The sequence below is a fragment of the Falco rusticolus genome, chromosome 4, assembly GCF_015220075.1.
Source record: "Falco rusticolus isolate bFalRus1 chromosome 4, bFalRus1.pri, whole genome shotgun sequence".
Lineage (NCBI taxonomy): Eukaryota > Metazoa > Chordata > Aves > Falconiformes > Falconidae > Falco > Falco rusticolus.
This window is the reverse complement of record NC_051190.1, coordinates 74,122,050-74,139,783: the sequence shown is the minus strand read 5'-3', so window position 1 is coordinate 74,139,783 and position 17,734 is coordinate 74,122,050. Positions and strand designations below refer to the sequence as shown.

The 17,734-nt window shown below is 38.7% G+C and overlaps 1 protein-coding gene across 9 annotated transcripts in view; it reads right to left on the bottom strand.

Moving 5' to 3' along the window:
- Nucleotides 1-17,734, bottom strand: part of ADAM22 (ADAM metallopeptidase domain 22) — a 135,081-nt gene that overhangs the window by 44,637 nt on the left and 72,710 nt on the right. For all 9 annotated transcript variants that reach the window (XM_037385247.1, XM_037385249.1, XM_037385251.1 and 6 more), the window contains exons 5-10: nucleotides 13,916-13,998; nucleotides 9,312-9,375; nucleotides 8,672-8,741; nucleotides 3,415-3,485; nucleotides 2,095-2,169; nucleotides 489-560 (exon numbers count right to left, since the gene is read on the bottom strand). In XM_037385247.1, coding sequence (XP_037241144.1) covers nucleotides 489-560; nucleotides 2,095-2,169; nucleotides 3,415-3,485; nucleotides 8,672-8,741; nucleotides 9,312-9,375; nucleotides 13,916-13,998 — 435 coding nt within the window. The remainder of the gene's footprint in view (nucleotides 1-488; nucleotides 561-2,094; nucleotides 2,170-3,414; nucleotides 3,486-8,671; nucleotides 8,742-9,311; nucleotides 9,376-13,915; nucleotides 13,999-17,734) is intronic.

Sequence of the window (17,734 nt, the reverse complement as noted above, 5' to 3'; positions counted from 1 at the left end):
AGTGGGAACCGCTTTTTTCTTTTTTTTTCCCTAGTAATACTTTTATGGGGTGAGATGCAAGAGCCAGCAGCTCATCCAATTTAGCACAAGCAGTAAATCACAAATATAATCCACATAATCCATCTGTATGTCCCTATTCTAACTTATTTACTAAAATGCACTGTTTCTGGAGAAATTTTAGTGTATTCTAATGTTCTCTGGGTTTCAGGTTGTCAACATAGGGGTCTCATGTTAAAACTGTCACATCTAAGGTGTTCTTTAAAACTCAGGCTCAAGGGATTGATCCAGCAGGATGTTTGAAGCCACAAGAAATCTCTAGTGCTTTATGTTAGACAAAGGCTTTATATGTGGCTGACTGTGGTTCTAAATGAAAATTTGTGATCTTCACATATGTTATGATTAGGTATACCATGAACTGACAACTCCTGCATCTATTGGCACGAGAATCATCTCACACGTAAAAGAACATTTACTTGAGGGATACTTACTAAATCTGCCATGTTCACAACTGATTTAGCATAGCTGTTTGTATGGCCAACTGACAAGCGGTGCTTTTTACACTGTGAAACAAACACAGGGAAGTTACATACACAGGCTTCAAAAAAAGAAGCTCCATTTCCAAAAAGGTACAAAGTAAAGAGCAACTACATCAACAGTAAAATCCCTGCACAAGGTTCGGTCTCCTGTGCTGAATGGGTTGTTAACAAGTGATAGTAGAAAATCGCTCAGAAATGCACATTACTGGTATACTTTACAACAGCTGCTGTGAGGATTCATTAATTCCTGTTTGGAAATTACTTGAATATCTTTACTCAAAAAATACTATAGGAACAGGAACATAATGTTATTGTCTTCACTATCTTTATTATTGGCAATTTTAAAGTTAATTCCAAATGCCAACACAGAAATTAGCAACACAACTTCCATAGTTGAGACTCCTTTAGGGATGTAAGCCCAAGAGCGCCCGCATCCATGTTTTAGTGGGCAAGAAGTGCCCAGCAACTAGGGAGTGGGAAAGGCATGCTTTCAAGCAGGAATCGGGGGGGGGGGGATGGGGGGGGGGGGGGGGGGGGAATACCAAAAATTACAAAGTTACACTTAGTAAAAAAAAACAGGACAGGACTGTAAAGCTCAAAATGGCAGATCCCCTCTCAGTGTTCTCCAGGCTAAACAGGCCCAGGTCTCAGTCTTCCCTCATAAGGGAGATTCTCCAATCCCTCAATCCTCTCCATAGCCCTCTGCTGGACCCTCTCCAGCAGTTCCCTGTCCCTTTTGAACTGGGCAGCCCAGCACTGGCCTCAGCCCTCCAGGTGCTGCCTCACCAGGGCAGAGCACAGGGGCAGGATCACCTCCCTCGACCTGGTGGCCACGCTCCTCCCCATGCACCCCAGGACCCCACTGGCCTTCTTGGCCCCAAGGGCACCCTGCTGGCTCATGGGCACCTTGCTGTCCACCACGGCTCCCAGGTCCTTCTCCACAGAGCTGCTTTTCAGCAGGTCAACCCCTGGCCTGTACTGGTGCGTGGGGTTGTTCCTCCCTTTTCCCATTTGAACGAGCTGTTTTTTCTTCAATACGCTAATCTTTATTATGTCTCTTTCCACTGCATTAAAGAGCCTATTTATGTTCTCCCACAGAAAGTATACAAGCTTAACAAAATAATTTTCTCTATATTGATTTGGACGTATCAAAAAAATCTAGTCACTATTAATCTCCCCATTGTCAACAGCTGCTGCACAATTGCAATAACTACATTATTGATTGCTGAGTGACTATAACAAAGATAAGTGCTCAAGAAAGCCAGGAAGAAAATCATCAGCTTAAGTCACTCTGACATTAGTTACTTTATAACACAAAGCTTTAATTTATGACCCTTCTTTCTGATACACAAGTTGGTTGCAGTCTTGGTGAAATTACCTTGCCAAAATTCAGAAGCAACTTCACCAATGATTAATGAGACCGTAATCTTTTCTCTTAAGGGCATACTGAATTTATTCTGGCCATATATTGTTCTCTATTGTTATCCTTTACGGACCAATTAAGATAATTTGATGTTAATGGTAACTTCTGTAAGATGTTGAAGTGCATCAGTCTTACCATTAAGTGATCATTTACAATCATTAACTCAATGTATTTAGTTTCCTCTTCAACTTTACGTGGAATCTGACGAACCTACAAGAGAACACAAATATAAGAGAGTCTAACAAGTACAGACAGTGTAACTGGCAACTAGAGGTTACTTCAGAAACCAAACTTGCATTGCATACATTTTTCTATTGTCTTAATTCTGGTCTCAGATATTGATGAAACTTCTGGTGCTTAGTTGAATCATTTTGAAAAACTCACCTCCACCAGGACATCATATGACCCTAAACATTGAAATCAAGTCTTTCAACCCATCTAATCCCAAATTTAGGGTTTTTTTAAAGAAAGAGAATACTCAGTGGTGCCTATAGCTCTAAAAATTGCATGTGTCAGCTATTTTTTTCCCCATGGAGAAAGGGATCCCTCCTGCATTCTTTATGAAAATTCTCTGTAACAATTCTATTATTTATTCACACACTGCTCAATTCATACAGGGAATGTGGTATCCACCTCTGTGTTACGCTTACTTTGCATTTAGAAACATTTATGATTGTGCTGCTTCATGGTGTCCTTGTTTTCCTGGGTTTTCCAGGAGAGTTATTACATCATTATGACTTAAAAATGCAGAGTAATGGGTAGTTTATAGAAAGCTAGCAAACCACCTGATATAATAAAATAAGACCCTCAAGAATGACTTCTAGAATTTCTCCTATATCTTTCTCACTCATCTTGTGCCTCTGAGAGGCGTGCATTAGTTAAGAGATGTTAAAGCCATCTTCCCCCTCCCACTGCTCTCAGTATTTCATTTTTGCCTCCACTGTTCAGTTCCCCTGACCTGGCTCTGTTTTAACCTGTACCATCATTTGAACTCCATTCCTAAAATGCAAAAAATTGCTGCAATCTTTCCAGGGTACAGACAAACATCTGCACTTAGTGGCTCCCCCACTTTAATGAACTCTCAGTTTAAAGTATTTATTTTAAATCAAAGTCAAGTGAGATAAAGTAGCTACTTTGCAAACCATAAACGGTTCATTAATTGGGAGTTTCTGATAAAACTCTATATTCAAAATGAGAGAAAACATTTTAGCTACTTTTTCATTTGCAATTTAGCAGTGTTTAACAATTTTATAACTCTTCAGGTAGGCAATGTCCAGGAGAACCCAACAATGTTTTGTCAGCGTTAAGATACCTCTTTTTGTAACAGCTGTATTGACACCAAGGGCTCGTGCCAAACCAGCAGTAGCAGCAGGACTCCACCTGGACAAATTAATTCAGCAGACACGAAACAAACCTGACAGCATAGTACTTATGAACAAGCATATTAGCACATACCTGCCTTTTACTTCTTTTGTGTCTCGGCTTTACAACAAACTTCTGTGATGTAGTATTCATTTGCCAGAACTCTAAGCAGAAAACACAGGCAAATACATTGAATGTTTACAAGAATATAGCCCAACCATTAGTGACCTTGATGCCGCGTGACAGTAGCGTGGCATTCTTTGGCACATCAGGTGTACTAACAACTCATTTTCTCAAGTTTCCAGCTAGAAAGGAGGCAACGTTACGGATGCTCCCCAGTAACAGGGTTCTTATCAAAAACTCTTATTAGTGATAATCTCAGTCTGCTGAAACAGATGATCTGTGGGTGTCACGCTTCAGAAAGCGCAGCAGATGTTCTACGCCAAAACTTCACCAACACTGGGCATGTAATATTATTAACACAGCACTTCCATGGAGTGAATCACATTTTCGGGAATTCAGCAGACATTCACACAGCTCTTGCAATAGCTACCTAAATTAATAAGAGCATGGAAGGAAGAATTAATGCTTTAAGACGATTATATTCACAAAGTAAAATATGTTAGAGTTGGGCAAAACCTTAAGAGATTTTGGCAATGCTCGCTATCAATACAATATTCCTCCCTGCTAATCCCACTGTGTCTTTAATTTCTTAAACCTCTAATCATAAGCACCAAGTAGTTTATTCTTTTGCCAAATCCCTTCCACCAAATCTATTACTAGCTGCTCATGGAAAGGGACACATTATAAACTAAGAAGTTTTATTTGCTCTCACCCTTTTAAATGTCCAAGAAGTATTTTTCCATCTTTAATTTTAGATCCATAGTCCCTGCCTCACTTTTTCCTATACAACATAAATTTCTTTACCTTGTATAAACATGTTTACCATTCACATAACCCCACAAAAGATCTTTTTTTGAGACACCTAAATTAAACATTTGCAGTTACTTATTTTGTAATATGTCTTTTTCCCTTGACTGCATTCCCTCCTTTGTGCTTTCTGCAGCTTTGGACATCCTTTCAGTCTCCAGGAACTGAAAATTGCTTTCAGTATTCCTGCAGAGAAGTAGACAATACTATAGGATCTGCGTAAATTAAGGGACTTCCAGTTCACATACCTTTGTGCACAACTTTTGGTTGTGTTACAAAATCCTGAACAGTTCAGTTTCACTGGTGAGCCAACGTAAGTTCTCACAGCTCCACCTCCCACCCGCTGTACATTAACTCTATAGTTTCTGCATGAGGTTCAAACAACAGGATTAAAACCAATGCTGATAGGAATTTGACAGGGCTGCCATATCAGCAAAACTTTTAAACACAAAGCTGAATTGCCCATCTGACAAAACATTACCAGACATAAGTGCTAATCTTAACCAGGAGTGGCTAGTTACTGGTAACACAAACCAGGAAAGCAAAGCATGACTGACTGGTATTTTCATGGTTAAATCTTGGACTTAGATACTGTCAGTTTGGTATGTGAAGTCTGAGGATTATCTTTTTATGGAGGGGCCTGGAAAACCATAGGCCCTTTGCTTAAAAATGTTTTGATTGTTACACCAGTGCATTTGAGGATTTTCTTTACAAAAAGGACCTAAAATAAATCAAATCAAATCAAATCCAGGGTTCCCTATTTATTGCTTAAATACCTGCAATCTCTAGAGCTCACAATGATGAGAAACTAAATATTGAAATTTTTTTAACAAATTTGCTTTTGATTATACTTTACATATGCTGATTAATTTAGTCTGTATTCTAATGCTATGCAACTGGCTCTCAACCAGTCATTTTAGGTGTTATATCACCTAAATGAAACTAATGAAACTGGTAAAAATACAACTTTTCAATCAATAAAATAATAATTTATAATATGTATACAGGGTCTCAGATAACTTTACCAGCAAATGTGACCCTTTTACCCACCATCGGAAGTCAGTCATCTCTAGAGGGAAATGATGCAGCCATTAACGTAACACATTAACACTGTGCTATAATTCACAAGCTTGATGAATTCATGTAGGGTGCATTTCCAGCCAGGGACCCTCAGGCAAAAGAACATGACCAACAAAATCACAGGAAATGTAGACAGCTGAGAAAGCCTAGGGGGAATTTTGATGAGAACATATTACCTTGAAAAAGTATAATGAGTATTCATAGAATCATCTAGGCTAGAAAAGCACTTTAAGATCCTTGAGCCCAGCCGTAAACCTAACACTACCAAGTCCCACTGAACCATGTCCCTAGGTGCCACATCTACACACATCTTCAAGTAATCTCAAAAAGACATTTGTTATGCATTATTTAAAAAACATCACCTTCAATAGCAGTGTTATCTAAGACCATGTCAGGGCACTGTACGTTTCAATACAGTTTGTGAGAAAAAATAGTCTAACTAAATTATGAAGTCAAATGCTCTAAGCATGCCAAGTCATTCATCCAAGCCTTCCTTATTTAAAGTCCTCATTACATTGTCAGACCACTGCAAAGTACAGTACAATGAATTCTTTTCTGGATAGCTTTCTTTTTTTCTTTTTTTTTAATATCCAAAGACTAAAAGAATGTAAAAAGTATGTTGCTATCAAACTGTGGTATATGTGTGTGCTTTTACTATCACTGATATTGAGTAATAATCCCTGTTACATGATTTTTTTTTTCCTTTCTAATATCAATACTGGAGTTAATGATACATCCAGTCCATTCCTAACACAGTGCTGAGTGGAAATCTTAGCTTACACACAGACTCTTTTAAAGAAGAAAATTTTGACATCAAGGAAGATCTCCTCAGGCTGGGCAAATTGATAAATTAGGAGAGTAATAAGGAATGTAAGAAATACTGATGACATAACCTAGCACAGTGCTCGCTACTAATAATAATGATTCTGCTGTAGTACTTAAAAATCAATCACAATAACATTATTAGCTGCAAATACAATTAACTGCAAATCTTGTTTAAAGAAAACAAAAAACAAAAAGTCAAGACAACAGTCAGCACTGTCCAGACTGGCAGGGAGAGGCAGTACCAAGCAGCAACACTGGTGGGGCAGCATGTGCAAGGAGCGAAAGAGAAGGTGGGGCAGGGTGTGCAGCAGGTTGAGGGATGAACGATAGGGCACCTGTGGGCACAGGGAGAAGGGTGGGGGAGCAGAAGGTGGTGTGGGCTGCCCTCATCCTCTGGAGCTGCAGCTATGCATGGAGGATGACTTAAAGACAGAGATAAATTGAATAATCACAAAGAAAAATGTTGGCAATCCTAATGAGGATATAACCTATTACATCTATCAAAACTTTCACTATAAACCTCAGAAAAACCTTTCCAAACAGGCTTACAATAACAAGCATGGGCATGTGGGAAAGCAGGCTGTGAGTTAAAGTTTATTTCTCCATACAGGGGATGCTAAAACATAAAGCGAAAAAAGATTAGCATCTTACCTTGTATAATTAAGACTAGCACTCCACAATTAAATCTTTTAACTTTTTCTACAACCTGGTGATTCTAATTCAATCCAATGGCAACATCTTCCATTATGTCACATGCTGGGCCTTGTACAGCAAAGCCAGCAATTATTTACTTCTTATCTACATTAAAATCAAAACTGCACAAGTGTATCTGGATTTTTATGGGGGGAAAAACCCCAACAAAACAAAACAAAAAAAAAATCCTGTAGCTCTATTTTGACAGGTTTTTTGAAAACCAAGAAGCTTTGGTGGAGGTGACACTGGTGGATTATATTTGCAATTAACTGCTTTTCATCATTTAAAAGCAGAAAATATTTTTTTTCTAAAATCTTGAAAACATAAAATTTCACTATTAGGAAACCTGATAGATACCTACTAAGTACCAGTTCTAGCAGTCTCCTACTTTAACAACCTGTGACAGAAGATTCATATTAAACTCAGCAGTGGTTGCAGTATTTCCAACCTTTCAAATGACATATCCTCAAGAAAGTGTGATAAAAGATGTACTTTATTATTCGGCCTAAAGCTAAATAAAGTGTTGCCATTACACTACCATCTTGACAAGTACAGGGAGTAACCATGGTATGTGTCTAAGGTGCACATACCTAGGAAGCTTCATGATACAGATGCTGACATCTCACACTGCATGAACCTTCTGTCCTGACCCCCTCCATCCCAATGCCTTCTCCACCTCGCCTGGGCAATCACCAGCAGAGGACATAAGGCACCAGGCTGGGATACTAATTTTGTTTAGACTAAAAGATTCCTTCTTCAGAACTGAAATCAAGGTGCCCCAACAGTAGCAATTTCCCTTGTTTTTTCTCATTAGCTCTCTGAATGATTCTAATTGCTTAACAACTAGCAAACCTGCACACACTGTTTTGCAGGGAAGGGCCCACCTTTGTGCGGTACACAGCACCGTAAGATCCCAGATCCAACTATTACCATAGGACAAACAGTTTGTAACAAGATGATTAGACGTCTGTAATTCTCCTGAAGAAATCCAAGGTGGTTTCTACCAAAATGACAGTGTCTATGAAGAACAGTTTTATTTATCCAAGATATATTTTCTAGAGTAGGAAAACACATCTGTAAAATTGGCAAATCCATGACAGAATGCAGATATGCCACGAATACTGCAATTTTAGCTTTAAATATCAAGCCAACTTCCAAGATGAAGAATATCTTTTTAAAAGAACCTCTTCTCCATCCACACACAATATAAACTGTTTATGGGGATTCATCACTACAAAGCACTTGAAACTGCTTCTGCCTCCAAATTAATTTGTACTGAAATACATGACCCACACTGCAGCCAGTACTGTGAAAGATGCTTAATGGACTGAAGATGAGAGAGTCACTGAACAGCAATGGTGTTTGGCAAATTCTTGGCTCCTAGTCTTCTGCTCACACCATGGTACTCACCCTTTATCTCAAAGTAGGAAAAATCCACTAAGAGTTGTCAACCACTGGCAACGTGGGGTTTATTCTCAACATCTTTAGGCTACCTCAGTCCTTTCCTGTCTACAACTACTAGCATATAATGCAGTCCAGAGACCACATGACTTGTTAAGAGAAACATACATCAGAACATGAAGGTCTAGGAGAGGTGTCATTCATTGAATCAGGGGTTTTTCAGTGCTTCAGGTTCTTTTCCAGTGCTTTCAGTGTTTCATATTCTTTTTTTTTTTTCAGTGCTTTTTTATTTAATTAGGAAAAAGAAGAGATATACAAATAAACAGTATACTATCAGAATATTATCTATCAAACATGTTTAACGAATTTGGCCTTAAACTAAGACAAGTCAGTAAGTCATGAATATCAAAAAAAACCATACCAGATGGCAGATCATCCGAAGGAAACTCAAACAACTTGGATTTGTAAACAGAGTGGAAATGGAAGTCATCCTGAAATAGTAAATCATTGCATGTATTATAAACTAATCCATCTCATGGGCATTAAATAGAAAGTTCTAAAGGTCCTTGTTATCCAGCACCTACACTAGAGAACATGCAAGCTGCAAGGCACCATTACTCTACACTCTTCCCAACTGTGATGTGATTGTTAATGCCACAGTTAATCATCTGAGTGGCTGAGCACACTCAGAGCTAAGAGAGCTGCCCAGGGAACTTTCATGAGAGTCATGGGAGCTCCAGAACTAGAGTAAAGGCTGGAACAGGAGGAGAGGGATGTTAACGAATCCAGAGCAGGAAGTGCTGGAGAAGGGGACAGGGCACTGAGAGGCTTCTCCAGCTGGCGCCAAAGGACCCTCATCACCCTCTGGTGCTGCAACGCTCTACATCCAAGCATTACACATTACACAGTACACACGTACCACCATCTAATTTTTGGAGGTCTATTTTTGTCTGTGATGATGGGGACTCCCGTATGAGCTCCCAGAGCCTTATGCCTACCCTGTGCCCATGAATGTCTGTATTCAACAAACAACACTGGAGCACTAATTAAGTTCTACTTACATCTGAAGTGTAGTTTTCATCTGGCTCAATAAGGTAAGTATGATTTCCATCAAAGAACATCCCACTGTCAAGAGCAGGAAATGTAAATACTGATTTAATAAACAAATATAGTGCAACATGGAAGTAATTTTAAGAAGTTCATATATTTTAAAAATTTAAATATTTAGAAAAGGAAGCAGTTAAAAATGGTTTCAGGAAATGAACATAATTCTGAGTCAATCTTTTGTTTCTTCACTTTAGAAAGATGTTCTCTCCCTGGTGATACAGACTCTTCTTTCTTTCCCAAAGCTTCTCTACAACACATGCGAAGGCCACAAATATTGGCTAATTTATCCACCTGAAAATCCAGTTCAGAGCCCCCACTGCCATGCAAGAGAGAGCTACCTGCAACAGGTAACTAAGGCACCTGTCTTTAGGAACATATACAGCTTTCCCCCCGAATACAAATATTATTGAATTGAATTGATCCTTGGGTTTTAATGTTTTTGATTACAAAGGTCATAATTGACTCTTTTGGGCATAGAGGGCTGTTTTGGGCATTTCAGCAATAATAATTATGATAGATGGCTTTTCTTTTTGAATTGAGTTAGTTTGTATTTCCATTAAACATTAATGGGTATACACATTAACATACCAATATGGAGATTATGTGATGTTCACGATAAGGAGACAGGAAACCCCATCAGAAAGGCTTCCAGTGGTTTGTGGTGAAAAGAGATACAGAGGACTATAACTTCTCCCATGGTTGTGGAAAAGTACTCATGGTCTCTTTCTTAATGGCATAAAATCTCCTCAACCACAGAAATTTGAAGGTCATTCATGATAAGCACACTGCCACATATCTAAGAAAATGTCACTTTGCTTGCCCACATACAGTCACCAATTTTCCATACTAAATTCCAACACACAATTCAACTTGAAATGAAGAACAAACTGAACTGTTAAGGCTCTCTAAATAGGTGAAGATAGTCTGTGACAGTAACATCAGATGCTTTTACGTTACCACTCAATGGTACAGCAAAGGTGTGGTCTGTTCCTGTAAGGATGTTTTCTATTAAGTGTTACGTCTAGTTTACTAAGGTAAAGAGTGTACTGAGGTTTAGTCTTTAACATAATGCAGGATGCACAAGTGTGGTTGAATTGCACCTTAGAAGAAAGTGTTGATACAGACATTACCCTGCAAGAGCATAAAGCCAAAGAGCATTTCTTATATCACTACCATTCTGTTCTTCAATCAAATCAGCATTTTTTAATATAATTTTGTCTCCGCTGCAGTGGCATGCACGCATGGTTGGGATTAGACTGTATCAGCACGTACCTTTCAAAGAGGCACTACTAAAAGCTTTAAGCTTGACCATAAATGTAAACTGTAAGTTCAAACTTGGCACACAGGACAACAGCAGCATGAAAGCAAAATCATTTATTTATTTAGATTACTCTTTAGCAAACTTTTAGGCATCAAAAACCCTCCACCAGAATTATAAAGAACAAAACCAGATACTTTTCTTTTTTCTTATGCAGTTTTTTTGCTTTTTTTTTTTAACAGCGATATTAATTTTGGTTCTGCACAGGACCAGATGCAGTCAGTAAAACAGTGTCATTCCTTTTGTAACTATTAATAAATATAAACATATTTTAAGCTTGGAAACAATTACAGGTATTAATTAATGAGCATACTTCTCTTAATACTATTCACTTCTGGGGTTAACCATTTGACATTCACAGAAGTACCTAGAGTTACTGGCTGTATAACATATATCAAGTGTGATCATGAGTATATCTACAATTTAAAGCTGCCTCACCTTTCAAATTACCTGTGCCTACTCTTTTGAAATAAATACTGCCTACACATCTTAAAATAAATATTCTAGCACCTGCCAAAGCTTCTGTACCTGGGAATAAAATGAGATTTGGGAACATCCTGCAGCAATTTTTCAGGCAAAACTTCCTTCCCTCTAACTGCAATTTTACTTAAGCACAATCTGCAAGACGAAGCGCTATCAGCAAATGGCTTCTCATGCAATGGTTGCACCCAGCTGCACTGACCTCTGATCAAATCACTCAATAGCGTCAAGAATAACAGTCACGGCTGACCTACAGATCTGACTTGCCCGCTCAAAGCACTCATGCCTCTTTTCCAACTGACTTCAATAGTTCAGTGCTCTGTGAACAAATCACATGCTCACGGATGTGTTATAAAGCAATAGCAAAACACGGGCCATATTAAAATCCTGGATTTTGAGTGTGCATATTATTCAAATAGAAGTTGTGAAAATCTGATTTGCAGTAATAAGAGCGGTTTTTATATTCACCACCAGTGGGCAGCAAAATCATAGACCAACCTGGTGTCTGTGCCACTGGTCTTGAAACACAGGTGCCCACCTCGTGCCTGATCACAGTTATTCACATCCCAGCAACCACTGCGTTTTGCAGTCAAAGTTTTTTGTGTTAACTCATAGGGAACTGTGGTTATTGCATATCCCACAGAAAACAAACAAACAAACCCCAACCAAAATAAACGGCTCACTTGGAGTTAAGGTTGCAGAGATACGTTTTTCATTACTAAATTGATTAAGAGAAGAAATTCATAATTTTGATTATTCTGTCAGCCAGCCAGTCATACAATTAATTTAACTCATAAAAGGAAGTCCACAACTTAGACACTACCAACAGAAGGACTCATAATTTATGATTAAAAAACCCACAAGATTTTCTCACATATATGAACAATTCTGCTGTTACTGGCCAAGATCTAGGGGTAAGTAAGAGGATATTAGCATGAACTTTGGGAATATGAAGCTTTTTATTCTGTTATAGGCATCTGTTGTGTCTTACACACCTCCTAAAATTCATGAAAGCAAAGCTCCTGCCCTGCAGACCTTATAAGAAGATAACGGTCCCCAGCTTCCTTTACCCCAGCGAGATGCTCCAAACTGTGGCGGGAGCTAAGGAGCTCTGATTGCCAGTGTAAGTTTCTAGTAATTACTTAGCATTTAAAATCAACTGTGGAGGAGCTAGTTGTAACGATGGCAATGCAGTGGCAGAGAATGTGAGTTTAATACAGCTCAGGAAAACATTACTTTATCATACTGGATGCTGGAATTACCGGCCTGCTATAGTAAGCTTCATATTGTATTTTGTGTGAAGGGTAACTGCTGAAACTTTATTGTATCAGAAAAAGGGGGGAAAAAATGATACCTCTCAGGGAGAGCTGAATTATACAGGGGAAAAATGCATCTTTCATCACCTAACTGTGTTAGAAGAGACCAATTTGAGTATCAGGCAATTTAATAATACAGAGCAGCAGGAGGGTCAGTCTTATGAACAAACCCGCAAAGGGAGGGCGGGAAAGGACACACGCATCCTCTCCTTCCTTCCTGCTTTTTCTCCTAGGACTTAGCAGGGGCCAAGACCTAATGGATCACTGCTAATGGAAGCCATGCAGTGGCTCAGGATGCATTAGGATGCTACTATTTTTAGGCTCACTGTCCATATTGAAACTGGGCTCAGGTTTCTTCAGCTGCTCAACCTTAATCATAAAAAGAGATAAACACAGCTGTAAATCAGACAAACACAAGGATGACAAATCTTCTGCATGCATTCTCCCCCTTCCTAACAAAGAATATGCAAATGAAAAAGAAAGACACTACTTAAATATGTATACTTATGTGTCTGATACCAAAACTACCGAATAGTTGGAGATGGACAGTAAGCTGAAGATTATTTCCACCAACTAAGCTCTGCTTCCTCAGAAAAAGGCAAAGCTCAGGTAATCTCCACATAGGCACACTTGCTGCCATGACTTTTCAAGCTGATCTCAGTATCAAAAACACTGAGATCCCCTACTTCCCAGATTCAATAGACACTGAAGTTACTTGCTCGGAAAACCTGACTAGCATCCTTCAGTAGTGCCAAAAGCAGACAGGTCCAAAAGCTGTACAGTCAACACACAGTTCCACATAACGTTCAGATGACAGAAACTTTAATTATATTGTCAATAAAATAATGCACTTTTTAAAAAAATTATTATTACACAATGTTATATCCTTTGTTGCAGATGTTCCAAGATTTCACTATATCAAAAGTATTATCCCATGCACACAGCCTAAGGCCAGCAATTCTGTGAAGAAAATGGATAGGACAAGAGAAACTCTAAAACGACACTTTCCTTTGTAAAGAGAGTAGAAAAGAAAGATAAAATACAGAATTGTAGCAACAAGAAAAGAACATAATTTCCAAATGGTTCATGTCAATCATGTCAATACTGGTGGTGTTTTTTATTCTTGTAGAATAGGATGTTTTCAGCTACTTTTACTCTTCCGTCTTTATAACAAACTATCTTAAAACAGTAACTGGCCACTGTCATACGTCCTCAGTTAAAAAAAAAAGGAAAGAAACTTGCATGCTTTGTCAGTAAGTTCTGAAAACACGCAAACAAGGCTTTTGCAAGGTTCAAATTAGAACCATCTTTTCTAAAGATTGTTGAGTACTTAGTATTGGTGAAAAACTAGTAGTAAAATAAATGGCACTTATTTTACTATAATCTTTATTTTGCTTAGAGGACTAATAATCAAAGGCCAGTAAAAACAAAACAGCAGACTTACTGTAATCCATGGCATGTTGACAAGGCAACAAATGATACAGGATTTCCTCTAATTTCTCCCTGATAATAGCAATGTTCTCCTCCCTGAAATTGGAAATTGAGATTGTAAATCCACAGGACATCCCACAGTATCGCAGCCCATCCCATCAAACACTGATTTTTCATAAATACATGGCAAAACCACTGACATGGCACCAAGAATTGACTATCATCCCACCTCCTTTTAGCCATGGTTTGGTAGCCAAACAAACATCATCATTTCAACTTTCTACACCAAATGAAGGTATTTTCAGTGTGAAATCCCTGGCATCCCAAGACAGATTTCAGAGACAAATGACTCCAGAAGTGCCAATCTTTCTTCAATGACTAGGAAAAAAGCTGGAAACAGGGGGCTTAGACTCAACACCTGGTCTGCACATGGCTACATCAGACAAGATGAACTCTGCTCGGAGGGTAAGGCAATTCCCTGCTTCTGAGGAGAAAGGTATGCTTATCAAATAATAATACTAATACCTGATTAAAACAGAACAAATCAGAAGTGCTCACTAGTGCTCCAAAACTAATGGAAACTTTATGTATAACGAAGCAGTAAAGCAATACAATGAAAACAAATATTTGCCTCTTCTCTTCTGCAAATAAAATATACACCTTTAAAATCAAATCCAGCAGACTTTACTCAAAAAATCCCCCCTTAGTTTCACAGAAGTCACACTGACAGCAAAGTAAGCCCTACTGCATATGCACTGAATGTATTCAGTACTGTACGTTGTCAATATTCGTACACAAAATTAGAAAAACAATTTAAGCATCTCTTAAATTCTCACTGCCACTCTACCCTGCAGAGGAACTTACCTATTGACGCCTTGCCAAATTCAGCTATGCTATATTACTGCACTACTGTTAGTTAAAGGATTATGAAGATGATTTTCAGTGCTTGCTTTTTTTTTTTTTTTCTAATAGCAACACTTTACTATTTCTATTCTCTACCACCACATGTATGAATAATCCACCTAGCCTAATGTACCCAGTCATATGAACATTTATGTCCATTTACTGCAGGGAAGGAAAGGCAGTATAATTACTGCTTTTTCAGAAGCCAGTAGTCACTTGCATGATGCATAGCACAGTCAGTTTAGACATCTGACATTAAATGCTTTTCTATTTTATTTTTCAAATATGAAAAATGAAAAAAATTATCAACATCAGGCAAAAGGTAAGAAAACACATAAATATGTTGGTTGAGCAGGAAGCCCTGTTCTGTTTTCTGCAAGGCACGCAAACTATTTTTGAAAGCAACTACAAGGGTGCCTCTGTTTTGATGTGCTCTCCATAAGAGATGACAGGAGCCTGCTTGTCAGAGTGTGGGTGCTTGCCGTTGCTTCTCAACCTGGCCACTGAAAATCATTAGCTCCTCCTCAAAATCTTCTCTAGGGCATTCCTGTATGCATGGACCCAAAGCACTTGGTGTGGCGCACCGGGGGCAGCTCGCAGCTGCCATGACCAGCAACAGCAGCACCACAGAGAAACGCAACACCTGATAGGACAGGCTGCGAGCCTCGCATTATTTGGCAGGCTTGTTGCTTCACTCTTGTGAGGAGAATCCCTGTGCCATATCTTTCATTAAGTGTCACTTTCACCCCCACCCCAGCCCAATTTCTTTCAGTCTCTTTATGTCTTGTCTTCTACATACCACTTCTTCCTTCCACTTGCTGCAGTGACAGCAGCCACCTCTCCTGCTGCTCTCCACCTTGGTGTTGTCTTCTCTCTGTATCTAGTACAGATATAGAACACCTTCACCGAACTGACCTTCAGGAGGACCTTCGTGCTACCCACCATGGGACCTCTCTACTAAGATGTCTGCACAAAAATGGTACCGGTGTCGTGCAGATAATATTCAAGCAGGCTGTGCTGATGTTTACGCGGCTCATGTCTGTGAGAAGCTCCAGGGCTGATCCTCCACACAAGGCTACAGTGGGGTGTCTGGCATAAGATGTATGATCCACCACCTTTGGACCAGCATTTCTCAGGACCACCAAGCATTTTGGACTCAGATGGAATACAAATGAAAAGGAGATGGTTTGCGTTTCTGCTTTGCACTCATGCATTTTTGCCACCAATACCTTAAGTTACATGGGATTTTAGACAGATTACCTCTTAGCCTGTTTTTCCCAAAACCTTGGCTCATTGTCTCTATTTTTTTCTCCTTTTTTATACCTACTTACTTCCTATATCTTAGTTACTTTAAGATCTCTTCAATTGAGATTTTTCTTTCAGTCTGTAGGATGTCCCCCACTATAGGATCACAGTACCACTTAAGGCTTTCAGGTCTTTCCTGAATAAAAAGTAAACAAACAGACTCCAGTAATCTAGTAACAAAACCAACAATCAAACTATATGGATGAGCTAAAACCTTGTAAGCAATAAAATATTCTCTAAACAGAACTTTTGCAGTAGTATTCCTGTAAAAGATATAACTGGAGTAAGTAAATTAACATGGGAATAATATTGAAAAAACTATCAGGAGGGAGTTGTACAGAGTTCTAGCTGTGGAAGGAATTTGAAATAATTAGACAAATTAGGTTTTTTTCTCAGAAAATGTAGTTAATATGTTCCAGAAGTAGAATCTCAGGCTCCATTAGTTTGCAAAACCATGTCTTTATAACCAGAAGGAACATTTTTTCATACTAAGAATCCAAGCCTGTGGCTCAAAAGTGTGTTTTGATCTTCTTAATGAGAATCAAATAAATGCTTCATGATAGTAGCTCCAAATTAATTTATTCCATAACAAATCCATGAACAAATTTTTATGCATACAGATCTAGAAAAGAAAAATATAAGAAAAGGAGCTCAAATTCTTGCCTAGGAAAAACACAACTCTGACACACAAATTCTACTCTCTTTAATCAAATTACTTAACTCACTGATCTACTGAAGTTCACAGTAATTCTGGTGGAGACAGAAATATGACTGATCTTCTTAGTCTTGGGGACTGATTCTTATCACTATAAAACATTTACTTCTACATGCTGACATCGGGGGGATATTTTTTACATACAGACTTATATTCCTATCAACATAATGTAAGTCACCTCAAACCAGTTAATAAAATTTAAGGGGTTTAAATAAAAATCGCTTTTTTCAAGTACTTGATGCACTAGTGGTATGATGGTTGTTTTTCTGGAAAGAACTCTCCCAGTGTAAGAAATCCTGTTGTCAGGATGCTCCTAAATGAAGTCCTGAGGATTGTTATAATCTCAGCAAGGAAATAAGAGGTGCTGCAGTGAAACCAGATGGCAGTACCACTGGACGGCTCTGGGAGTGATTGCTTAGCACCCCTTAATGGTGTTGCAAGCAGATAAAACATGCCAGCAACATGTGGCACGTGGTGGGGAGGGTGCCAATTCTGTACTGTACTTTTGGGGGTCTGGTTTTTAACAGTCCACAAAACCTGTGAAGAGAGAAGCACTTAAAGCTACAAAGTCTAGAACTGGTTCTGTACTGAAAGTCAGGACAACTGAAGGGGCTCTACAGGTCAGTGTTTTCTTTTCAAACATGCAATTTTGGACAAGAGGTTCCTGTTGTTGCTTGCCTGCAGTGCTGAGACTCTTTTACTCAGTATTAAAGCTCTTTTATAGCAGGTGCTGCAATCAAATACACTGTACTGCAGGAAGAATTGCAGTATATGGGAGATCTAAGACCACCAAGAGACTAAACGTGATCATCACATTTACCTTCTTTTACTCTGCTCTTAGAAATACTGAAGCTTGTCTCTCTTCTCTATTGGTATCTGTAGCAGCGAGACAGAAACTAAAAAAAAAAA